The 13,082-nt window shown below is 39.4% G+C and overlaps 1 protein-coding gene across 1 annotated transcript; it reads left to right on the forward strand.

Moving 5' to 3' along the window:
* Positions 1-7,068: 7,068 nt before the first annotated feature.
* HSPB3 (heat shock protein family B (small) member 3) lies at positions 7,069-7,521 on the forward strand. Its single transcript, XM_007951536.1, has one exon. The coding sequence runs from the start codon at positions 7,069-7,071 to the stop codon at positions 7,519-7,521; it is 453 nt and encodes a 150-aa protein (XP_007949727.1).
* Positions 7,522-13,082: the final 5,561 nt, after the last annotated feature.

Below are 13,082 nucleotides of genomic sequence, written 5' to 3' on the forward strand. Positions count from 1 at the left end.
AATGGATATATTCTCATCTTTCATCATATCAGGGAAGTTCTCCTCCAACAAATCTTGTACAATTTTCTCAGTGGTTTCATTTTTGTCTTCCTGTTCTGGAATTCCAATGACATGTAAGTTATTCCTTTTGATGGTATCCCACATGAACCTTAGGCTTTCTTCATTTTGCTTTGATCTTTTTTTCTGAGTGATTCCTTTCTAAAGAAGTATTCAGGTATTTGTCTTCAATCTTATTAATTCTGTCTTCCATTTACTTAGTTCTACTCCTTTGTCCTTTCAATGTCTTATCTATTTCCGACAATTTAGTATTAATCTTCTGGATTTCTATCTGGAGATTTAGAATCATTTCTAATTTTTCATTTATTTTTGTCATTTTGTTCTTGTATTTTCTTCCAAAATTGTTCTAAGGTTTTGTCTGTGTTTTCCTTAATTTTGTCAGTGTTTTCCTTGATCTGTCTCAATGCCTTGAAGATACCTAAATATAATTCTTTTGAATTCCTTATCTGGGAGTTCCAATGCTGCTTCTTCCTCAGGGATGTGTTCTGGATCTGTCTCCTGCTCCCTTGTTTCTATCACTTTATCTTGCTTCTTTATGTGCACTGTGATGGTCTGTTGTCTTTGAGACATTGTGATGTTGTTCTATTTAGATCTCTGTTAACTGATTGTGATGAGCAGCTAAGGGTGAGTAAGGCTCCACTTGGAGGTTGTTTATTGTTAGCCAGTTGGTGGAGAAAGAAGTGGTGGCTCTTACTCAGTAAGTGAAGCTGCAGGAGGTGTGGGTGTAGTTGTGCATATGGGCACTGTTGCTGTCTCCCTCTCAGTTGGACAAAAATAACAATTGAATAACTATTACAAAAGGAAAAGCAAGTGGACAAAAAAAACACCATGTAATCACACAGGATTAATAACCAATAAAAGAAAAAAGGAGGAAAAAACCCCACAATGGGTGGGGAGAGGGTCATAAGACAAAAAAGGTAGGGTAGGAGAATAATGAAGGAAAAAATGGGAAAAACACAAAAAGAAAAACAAGGAACGGGGTTAACCATGTTAAAGCAAAAAATTGGAAGCAGGAACAGGGAAGAGAGAAAAAGCGGAAAACTAGAACCTTTCCAGCTGTTGGCATCCAGAATGTCCTTGTGGTTCCTGGCAAGGAGAGCCTATTCTTAAGTCCCTGGAATCTGGGAGAATGCTCTTGCTTTAAATATCCAAAATGGTCAACTGCTTGTAAACATTCAAAATGGCTGCACCCTTTGAACAGACAAAAGTCCACAGCTCAGCCTGCCTTCCTCTTCGCTGCTTCCCCTTTATTCACCAGCCACCAGTGCAGTCTTCCACACAGCCATGGTTAGCAGGGCCAATTTCTTAGGTTAATTCTTAGGTCCTATCACCACTTGGCAATATCCAAGCTGTCTGTGCCATCAGGATTGCTGCCAGACCGCACCTCCATATGTCTCCTTTTTTGGTGTTTTCATGCAAATTATTCTACTAGTTGGAGTTTAGTCCACTTCTATATCCTTCCTTTCAAAGCTCAGGGCTCCAGAATGATCTTCTGTATCTGTGTTAATTGGTTCCCCTTTTCTTTGTTGAAGAGGGTCTGTGCAGTCTTCCTGACTATTCCGCCATCTTACTGGAACCCCTACCTTCCATTTTCTTTTGATGTTTCCTGCTTCATTCAATATTTTTGCCCATAGAATCTTTCAATATTGAAACTCCATGCTTAATTTTTTCCCTCAGTTCTTTCAGCTTGAGAAGCTCCACTGAAACCTGCCCACCATAGGTAACCCTGCTGGTTTTTGAAATTTCAGTGGAATAGCTCCCAACATCACAGCAACATGTAAGCCACCACATAATGACAAACTGACAGATAACTGAACCAATAAGCAACATCATGATAAACGGAGAAACAATTGAAATTGTTCTAGTTACCTAGTGCCACTCTGACAAGAATATACCACAAATGGGATGGGTTAAACAAACAGGAGTTTATTCTTACAATTTGGAGGATTTAAGTCCAAGTTAAAAGTGCCAAGCTCTAGGGACTGGGTGAAAGCCCCTCAGCCTTCTGCCTCTATTTCCTGACCCACTGAAGCTAGAGGCTTTTCTTCACTCAGACAGCTGCTGGCTGCTGAGGCTGAGAAGTCCAAGGTTGAAAAATAAAATGGGACAGTCCTGATGTTACCAAACCACATGGCAGGCCATTAATTTAAGTCCACTGTAAGTCCCAAGGTCAACAGAGCATGGCAAGTTGCTGAACGATGACATGGCTACATGCAGGGTCCAAGCATGCCATAAGCTAGAGACTATCCCCACGGCTTCTCCTTATATACAGGAAGCAGACCACATCCAAAAGGCAGCTACTCAGCTGCTTGTGGTAGATCCCACCATGGAGTTGATTGCCAGTTCCATCATGGGGAATAACTACCACCAGCTGCTCAGCCATTCAACCAGGCCCAGTCAAGGTGACATATAAACTTAACTACCACAGAAATTGCCAAGGATTTCATTTTACTTGGATCCACAATCAACATCTATGGAAACAGCAGTCAGGATATCAAACAATGTATTGTACTGGGAAGATTTGCTGCAAAAGACCTCCTCGAAGTGTTAAAGAGCAAAGATGTCACTTTGAAGACTAAGGTGCGCCTGACCCAACATGGTATTTCCAATAGTCTCATATGTGTGTGAGAGCTGGAAAATGAATAAGGAAGACTTCATCTTTTATACTTTGGTCATTTTGTCAGAAGGACAAATCTCTGGAGAAGAATATCATGCTAGGTAAAGCAGAGGGTCAGCTAAAAAGGGGAAGACTCTCAACGAGATGGATTGACATGGTGGCTGCAATGATGGGCTCAAGCATCGCAAGGATTAGGAGGATGGCACAGCACTGGGAGGTATTTCATTCTATTGTGCTAGGGTTGCTATGAGTTGAAACCACCTGATGTCACCAAACAACAACAACAATGTGTATTACATATGCACTGTACAAATAAGAGTAGCCCTGATGGTGCAGTTGTTAAGCTCTCGGCTGCTAACCCAAAGGTCTGCAATTTAAAGCCACCTGCTGCTCTGTGAGGGAAGGATGTGGCCTTCTGCTTTCATAAACATTTACAGCCTTGGAAATCCTATGAGACAGTTCTACTCTGTCATATAGCATTGCTATGAGTCAGAAGTGACTTGACAGCAATGAGTGTACAAATAAAAAGTACAAAAGTATTTATAGTGAAAAATAAGTCTCCATTCAACCCTTGCCTCCCAATCATCCTGTTTCCCTTTCAGGATGCAATCACTGTGTCCAAGTATATATCTTCCAGAGACAGTCTATTTACATAATAAGTAAAAACCTGCTTAAAAACTATAAATAGTAGCATTCCATATAGTGTTCTGACTTTTCTTTTTTTATTTAACATGTCTTAAAGAGCCTATCATAGCAATGGATGGAGAACTGGCTCATTCTTTTTTCAAAAGATGTCTAATATAAAGGGTGTTTTAGTTCAGAAATTATATGTAGTTTGTTCTTGCCAGTTCAATAGTGGAGCTTATGACAAGATTACGTTAGTTTTCTGGGCTTTAGTGTCAAATAGTTCAAAGTTTGAACATTTTCTCTCCCTTGGGTCTCTATTTTCTCTACTAAGATTCCTCATTCTATGCCTCTCCAGTTCCCATCTGTGATAGTTAAGGTTGTGTGTCAACTTGGTTGGGCCTGGTTTTGAGTGGCTGGACAGCTGGTTGTAGTTACTCCCCATGATGAGACTGGTAATCAATTCCATGGCGGAATTTTTATTTTATTTTATTTTGATTTGGGTGAAGATTTACAGAGCAAATTCACTTTCCATACAGCAGTTCACATATACATTGTCGCATGTCATGACCACAGTTACCACAATGTAGCAGCTCCCCTCCCACTTCCTCCCCATAGTTACCTCTTCCCGGTGTCCATCCCTCCATACACTCCTGCCACCTAAGCTGTCTTCCTGTGCATAAGCAGCCCTTCCTTCTCCCATGATTGTTCTCTCTAGGGAATGTATCTACTTGAGGTAAATGTTTAATTCACATGCCTGTACCTTGTTTGGCTGAATAGATTTGATGCATGAGCACCAGTGACCAAAAACCAAAGGAATTGTGGGATGACATCAAGAACATCATCCGTGAAGAAAGCAAGAGGTCATTAAAAAGACAAGAAAGGAAGAAAAGAACAAAATGGATGTCAGAAGAGACTCTGAAACTTGCCTTTGAATGGAAAGTAGCTAAAGCAAATGGAAGAAATGACAAGATAAAAGAGCTGAACAGAAGATTTCAAGGAGCAGCTCAAAAAGACAAGGCCAATTATTATAATGAAATGTGTAAAAACCTGGAGTTAGAAAAACAAAAGGGGAGAACACACTTGCCTGTTTTGAAGAACTGAGGGAAAAAATTAAGCCTGGAATTTCAATATTGAAAGATTCTATGGGCAAAATATTGAATGATACAGGAAACATCAAAAGAAGATGGAAGGAATACACAGCGTCACTGTTCAAAAAGAATTGGTTGACATTCATCCATTTCAGGAGGTGGCATATGATCAAGAACCAATGGTATTGAAGGAACAAGTCAATGTTGCACTGAAGGAATTGACGAAGAACAAGGCTCCAGGAACTGATGGACTACTTATTAAGATGCTTCAACAAATAGATACTGTGCTGGAGGCACTCACATGGCTATGCCAAGAGATGTGGAAGACAGCTACCTGGCCAACTGAATGGAAGAGGTCCATATTTGTACCCATTGTAAAGAAAGGTGATATCACAGAATGCAGAAATTATCAAACAATATCACTAATATCACAAGCAATTAAAATCTTACTGAAGATAATTCAAAAATGGCTGTAGCAGTATATTGACTGAGAACTTCCAGAAATGGAAGCTGGATCCAGAAGAGGAATGGATCTGTCCTGAAGTATCTGGACATTGCTGATGTCAGTTGGATCTTAGCTGAAAACAAAGAATACCAGAAATATGTTTACTTATGTTTTATTGACTATGCAAAAGCATTCTATTGTGTGGATCATAACAAATTGTGGATAACATTGATAAGAATGGGAGTTCCAGAACATTTGATTGTACTCATGAGGAACCTGTACATAGATTAGGAGGTTGTCGTTTGAACAGAACAAGGGAATACTGCATGGTTCAAAATCAAGAAAGGAGTGTGTCAAGGTTATATCCTTTCACCATACTTATTCAACTTGTATGCTGAGCAAATAATCTGAGAAGCTGTATTATACACATAAGCACATGGCATCAGTGTTGGAGGAAGACTTATTAACAACCTTCAATATGCAGATGACACAACTTTCCTTGCTGAAAGTGAGGATGACTTGAAGCACTTACTGATGAAGATTGAAGACTATAGTCTGAAGTATGGATTACACCTCCATATAAAGAAAAGAAAATCCTCACAATTGGTCCAATAAACAGCTTCAAAATAAATGGAGAAAAGACTGAAGTTGTCAAGGACTTCATGTTACTTGGTTCTACAATAAACACCAATGGAAGCAGCAGTCAAGACATCAGATGATGTATTGCATTGGGTAAATCTGCTGCAAAAGACCTCTTTAAAGTGATGAAGTACAAAGATGTCTCTTTGAAGACCAAGGTGTGCCTAACCCAAGCCATGGTATTTTCAATCACCTCTTACTCTTGTGAGAACTGGACAATGAATAAGGAAGACCAAAGAAGAGTTGATGGTTTTGAGCTGTGGTGTTGGAGAAGAATGCTAAGAGTACCATGGTCTGCTAAACAGAATGACAAACCTGTCCTGGGAAAAGTACAACCAGAATTCTCCTTGGAAGCAAAAATGGCCAGACTTTGTCTCACCTACTTTGGTCATGTTGTCAGAAGGAACCATACCCAGGAGGATATCATGCTTGGTAAAGTGGAGGGTCAATGATGAAGAGGAAGGCCCTCAACAAGATGGATTGACACAGTGGCTGTAACTATGGGCTTAGGTATAGCAAGGATTGTGAGGCTGACACAGGACTGGGCAGTGTTTTGTTCTGCTGTGCATAGGGTTGCGATGAGCCAGAGATGACTCAATGATACCTAACAACAACAACAACAACAACCTGTAAGAAAATAAATCCCTGTTTATTGAAGCCACCCATTTGTGGTATTTTTTGTTAGAGCGACACAAGAGGTAACTAAAACATTGTCTGAGGTCTGCCACTTATCTAACTTAGTCATCTGGTCTCCATTTTTGATGAGTCAAATGGAAATGAACCCAGATGATGTAGCTCAGGTGTTAAAAGATGAAATAAAACAAAATGTGTAGTACTGAAGACTTGTTGAATACTTGAGATTTGAAGGTATGTGTGTACATCTTATTCCTAATTAATTGCATCTAGATTCACCTTTCCCTAGCAAATGCATTTGCATTTGGTAAGAAGGATAAATGCAATATTATTAGCTCATTATATTAAGATTAGGAGCTCTAGTGGTGTAGTGCCTAAGGCATTTGACTGCTAACCAGAAGTCTGGCAGTTCAAACTCATCAGGCACTCCTCAGAAGGAAGATTGGGCAATCTACTTCTTTAGTGATACCACCACCTCAGAAACCCAAGGAGTTGGATCTGGCTTGAGGGCAGTCAGTTTGTTGTTGTTGTTATTATTATTATTATTAAGATATGTACACACCTCTGGGACTAAGAAGTCATATTCTCTCAGATCATTAATTCACAAGGACAGGGCACTCATACCCTTTCTGATGCAAACTCTCTTTTCTCTTGAGGTACACCAGACAGACACATTTGCCAAGGATAACTGAGAACATGAGGGCAGTCTACAGTTTGTGCAGGCTGTGTCCTAAAAGTAACTCTGAAACACATCCTATAAATAGCAGCTCATTGTCAGAGTGTGAAAAGACAAGAGTGAGTGTGCCTTGATATGATTCAGGCCTCATTAAGTGGGTGGGGCTATACCCGAACAGCTGCTCCAGCTGATAATTTAGTCAGTAGGCAACTGGGAGGGTTCGCTGGTGGAACCTGACAGAAAGTACACGGAAGAGAAGCTGCTCAATGCTCTTTTGTCCTCCACCATGGCAAAAATCATTCTCAGGCACCTCATAGATACTCCAGTGCGTTACCAGGAGGAGTTTGAGGCTCGAGGTTTGGAAGACTGCAGGCTGGACCATGCTTTATATGCACTGCCTGGGCCAACCATTGTGGACTTGGGAAAAGTCAAGGCTGCCCAAGCTCCTCAAGCAGACTCAGTGGCTCAGATGCCACTGCAAGAAGGTCACTCCCGCTTTCAGATCTTGCTGGATGTGGTCCAGTTCCTCCCTGAAGATATCATCATTCAGACCTTCGAAGGCTGGCTGCTGATTAAGGCTCAACATGGAACTAGAATGGACGAACATGGCTTTATCTCGAGAAGCTTTACTCGACAGTACAAGCTGCCAGATGGCACTGAAACCAAGGATGTGTCCGCAATCCTCTGCCATGATGGAATTTTGGTGGTGGAAGTCAAGGATCCAGCTGGGACTAAGTGAAACGTTGTTGGTCCTGTTAACACAGCCTGAGGGAGATTAGAGTTCCACCAGTAGTACGATGTGAATGTTTATATTTCCCATGTTTGAAATAATTCACCATGATTTCTATGAAGATTAAAAATATATGCATAGTTCCTGGTATGTTGAGGTTGTCTTTATTGTTCTAACTCAGGAAAAAATTTTCAATATTGTGCCTACAACTCAAAGCTATGCTATTCTTGCAACTGAACATTGACAATTTAGAAGCCTTATAGTTTTGTACTAGAGAAGGCTTAATTATTTCTCCATTAGTCTAACATTGCAAGGAGGGCTGCATTTATAATAATCAACTGCAAAAGAACTGTTCTAATATAAAGATTTCTAATCTATTTTAGAAAAACTGTATTGCTGAAAAGAGTTGTACTTTGCTCACTTAATAACCTTTCCTTTTCAGTGCACTTTAGTTAAAGTGGAGCATCTTAATATAGAGTCTGAAGGTTAAAAATACAGTACTTGGAAATTGGATCTGCAATCTAATTATGGTTCACTATAGTTGTCTCTGCTTTCACCTTCAGTTGGAATTTTCAGATAGAAAATCTTATTTTTTAAAAAATGCTAAATATGTACTTCATTCCTTTTTTTTCCCCCTAGCTGAACTGTATCCAACCTGTTTTCTGTTAATAGCATGTGTTCACTAGATATCCATGAAATGTTGATGTATATTAATCCATACTCTTATGAATTAAGTGTAGGAAACCATCTTAAAAAGTATAACTACTGAACTCAGAGAGTATTAATCTACGTTACTTTCAGTTTTAGATTTCAGAAGATGGTGAAATGTGACGCATCTGTGGTCACTGCATCATCCTTAGCTTTAAATAGCCTGGCAGCCAGTGGATGCCTAAATTGACACAGCACGTCTGGGTTTACACAGCCCTTCTGATGATGACTGCTTATATTCTCCTGAACTGCAATGAAATGGGTTGAGACCATGGTAGAGATTAAACATTTGCTTTAGGAATATTGCCTTCGACAGCTGGTCTATGACATTCCCAAGATTTGCTATGTCATTCTGTCCATACTATGTATTTCTTCTCAGAAAGTAACTGCTTCCACCTTAGCCCTCAACCAATGGGAGCTGACAATAAGCCTGAGGACAGTGCTATGAATAGAAGAGGAATGTGGGGTGTGGAAAGCACCCAGCTACATGCAGACTACTGACAATATCACTGTACTCCTTGGTACTGCTTTATTTGTAGTTGATGAAATTAAAACATGAAACACACGATGCGGTAAACAAATAATCCAAATCAAACAGTTCAACAAGTAATTTTGAAATCAGATGTAATCTGAGAGGGTTGTTTGTTTGCTATGTAATTACATCAAAAGGATTGTAAATATTTATATGAGATTGATGCCCATATGGAGTAACTGAGAGGCACAAACTTATGTACTCCACTGCTAACTGAAAGGTTGGAAGTTCAAGTCCATCCAGGCCACCATAGAAAGGCCTTGCAATTTGCTATTGAAAACCCTATGGAGCCTCATTCTACTCTGACACACACAGAGCCACCATGAGTCAGAATCGATTTGATGGCAAGTGGTTTGAATGCCTATGCACTGAGGCTTGTGCATCCCACTCTAGGATAAGAAATTTTGTTTGGCAAAGTGATTACCACAGATTAACTTTGCTACATGACAAAGTTAATCTAGAGCAAGATTCTAGATATACTAAATGATTAGAACTGTGATGCCATTTGTGTCACATTAGATTATTTTTCTTTCCCATTGATTGACAGAATAGTGTGAAAAAAACTGGTGTACTGAGAAAGAAGGAAAACTCTCATTTGACCTGGATCTTACTCTAAATGAGAACTTGTTTTGGGGGGAATATTGGGAACTGAAATTGTTATCTTAAGGAACCACTGAGTAGGATACATTTTCTTTAAAAATTAAAATAATGACTCTCCAATTAGTATTTACCTTTTAAAGACAAATATTAAAGTAATAAATAGTCACTGTATTGATTTGGAAAATATACCAAAAACTATAGAGAAAATAGAAACCAATTATTATACTTCTAATACCATGAAGTAGCTACTTTAAATATCAGTCTTCTCTTATATGTAAATAAATGTATTACTTTTCAAAAACCTGGGTTCATATTTGCATAGAGTTTGATATACTTGTACTGGTTGTAGAGTAATTGTCTATTGCCCTTTCCATTCCCACCAACCCAAACCCTTTCTCTGCATTTTTTGCCTAGCTCTGAGCCCATGCAGGCTGACCTCTATGGACTACATCAATTTAGTTTCTAATTGGGGTTACTGAATGGAATGTACCAGCTGGAGACCAGAGATGGGAGTCAGAAGATTGGTGGGTAGGTAGGGTGATGGGAGGAGACAGAAGATAGTGGGTAGGGTAATTCACTGACTCCTAACCTGCTGCAGACTGAGGCTCTGGCAGGGGCTGCCTCCTTTCATAGCTATAGCTCTGCAGAGACTGGTGATCCTCTATGGTTTTCATTTTCACTGGGCCTCAGCATGGGAACACTGTGTGTTTCTTTAGTTCTTTGAGCAGGAAGGATGGTGATGTTCTCCCTGCTCTTTCTTGTCCCTGGTCCTTCACTATCCCTTATTGATGCTCTTTGCTTTACTCACTGTTCAGTAAACATTTCTTTGCTAAAGTCCCTGAGGTGATGGAATTTTGTTTCCTGCCAGAATTCTTGAATTTTTTTCTCTTGACTTTTTCTTTAATTTTCTTGTGATAAAATACATATAATAAAATATTTGCCATTTTCACCACTTCAAAAGTGTACCATTCAGTGATACATTCTGATTCATTCATCACGTTATACAACCGTCACCACTATCTATTTCCAAAAGTTTTCCATCACCCCAAACAGAAACTCAGTACCCCTTAAAGAAGGGGTTGCTATGAGTTGAAATTGACTTGACAGCAGTGAGTTTGGTTTGGGTTTTTTATGTATAGACCACATTTTGTTTATGCATTCATCTGTTAACTGACACTTAGGTTGTTTTCACTGTTTGGCTGTTGTGAATAGTGCTGCAATGAACAATGGTGTACAAGTATCTGAGTCCCTGCTTTCAAGTCTTTTGAGTATATACCTAGGAGTGGAATTGCTGGGTCATATGATATTCTGTGTTTAACTTTTTAAGTAACTGCTGAACTGTTTTCCACAGAGACTGCATCGTTTTACATTTCCACCAGCAGTGGATAAAGGTTTCAGTTTCTCCGTATTCTTGCCAACATTTATCATTTGTTTTCTGATAATAGCCAACCTAGCGAGGGTGAAGTTGTATCTCACTGTGGTTTTGAGTTTCAATTTCCTAGTAAATAATGGCATTGAGCATATTTTCATGTGTTTATTGACCACTTGTATGTCTTCTTTGGAGAAATGTCTATTCAAGTCCTTTGCTCATTTTTTTTTAAATTTATTTTTTATCTCTTGTTTGTTTTAGGAGTTCTTTATATATTCTGGATATAAAACCCTTATCAGGTACATGGTTGTCAAATATTTTCTCCTATTCTGTGGATAAAATGTTCACTTTATTGATAAAGTACTTTAATGCACACAAGTTCTTAATTTCACTGAAGTTCAATTTATCTATTTTTCCTTTTGGTGCTTATGCTTTTGTTTTCATATCTAATAATTCATTGTTAAAAACTAGGCCTTAAAGCATCAACCCTATGTTTTTGTCTAAGAATTTTATGGTTTCAATTCTTACTTTGATCCATTTTCAGTTACTTTTTATATATGGTGTGAGGTATGGGTCCAGGTTCATTGTTTCGGATATAGAGATGCAATTGTTCCACTGCAATTTGCTGAAGAGACTATTATTTCCCCATTGGATGACTTGGCATCCTAGTTTAAAATCAATTGGCCATAGATGTATGAGTTTATTTCTGAACTCTCAATTCTATTCAATTTGTCTATGTATCTATTCTTACACCAATACCAGACTATTTTGATTATAATAGCTCTATAGCATTTGACATTTTAAGTGATTAGAAAAAATCATGGGAGCTCTGGTGGCTTAGTGCCTAAGGCATTTGACTGCTGACCAGAAGGCTGGTGGTTTAAACCCACCATAAACTCTCAGAATGAAGGTTGGGCAATCTACTTCCGTAGTGTTACCACCTTGGAAACCTAAGGAGGGGTTGCTTGCTGTGAGTCAGAATCAACTTGATGCCAGTGAGTTTAGTGTATCACTTCCTTTGCTACCAACCATAAACTAAAAATCTGATTTATAATGACTATATACTTTTCCAACATCGATAAACTATTATAATTTAGCCAACCCTTTAAATTTAATACAGTTTATCCATGTTGGAATAGTATATAATCTTTTTCCTCATCAGAATCTCAACAGGAAACAGATAGCACTCTCCAATTAGAATAATTCAAGAAGTGTTTATTTATAGAGATGCTAATTACAAAGGAGTGGACAGGGTGTAGAGGAGTCTGAAAGGAATGTGTAGTAACTTGAGGGTAGCAGTTTGAAGCTGTATGTCCCCTAGGTTTAAAGGGATGAGGGAAGGACATTCTCAGAAATCAAAAAGAATGTCCTGTTCAGGAGACTACTGTGAAAGGAGGCTTCCAGGGTGGTGCAAACAGTTAACTGTTTACAAGCCAATAGATTGGAATGCACCCAGAGGCACTTCAGAAGACGGTCCTGGCAGTCTGCTTACAAAAGGTCATGGTCTTGTGTGTGTGTGTGTGTGTGTGTGTGTGTGTGTGATTTGTGCAAAAGTTTCCAGAGCAAATTGGTTTTCCATTCAACAACCCATACACATCCTGTTTTGTGACATTTACTGCAGTCCTCACACTGTAACAGCATTCTTCCCACTTCTTCCCTTCACCCACTCCCTTGGTTCCTGCTTCCCATCTCTTTCCACCTTTCTAGCTCTGCCCCTGGGCAAATGCTGTCCTCTTGATCTCATATGCTTGATTGTTGTGATGAATGCATACTCTCCTGATATTACTGTTCACCTTATAAAAAAACTCCAAACTCATAGCCGTTGAGTCAGATTCAACTCATAGCAACTCCTCCTTGGATTTCCAAGGCAGTATCACTATGGAAGTTAATTACCCAATCTTCCTTCCAAGGAGTGGCTGGTGGGTTTGAACTTCCAGCCTTGTGGTTAGCAGTCAAATGTCTTAGGCCCTACACCTCAGAGGTCCTAATAGTTCTATTATTTGGCTACCAGTTGAGGGGGGGAAGGGTAAGGTGGTGAGGGGGCGGGAGTGGGGGAGAGGTGTTTAAGTTCAATTCTTAGCTTGAAGGGTGTCTAAGGGCCGTAGTCTCAGGGGTTCCATCAGTCTTCATTAGACCAATAAGCTTGGTCCTTTTTTTGATTCTGAGATTTGTTCCCCATTTTCCACCACTGTATCCAGGACCTCTTATCGTGATCCTTTTCAGAATGATGAGCAGTAGTTGCATGGCACTGTGTAGCTCTTCTGATCTCAGAGTCATGGAGGCTGGGGTGCACATGCTCCATTCGTCCTTTGGACTAATTGTTTCCTGTGTCTTTGATTTTCTTCACTCTTCTTTGCTCCA

Source organism: Orycteropus afer, unplaced genomic scaffold (assembly GCF_000298275.1).
Source record: "Orycteropus afer afer isolate SDZICR_OR568_19922 unplaced genomic scaffold, OryAfe1.0 scaffold00296, whole genome shotgun sequence".
Classification (NCBI taxonomy): Eukaryota; Metazoa; Chordata; class Mammalia; order Tubulidentata; family Orycteropodidae; genus Orycteropus; species Orycteropus afer.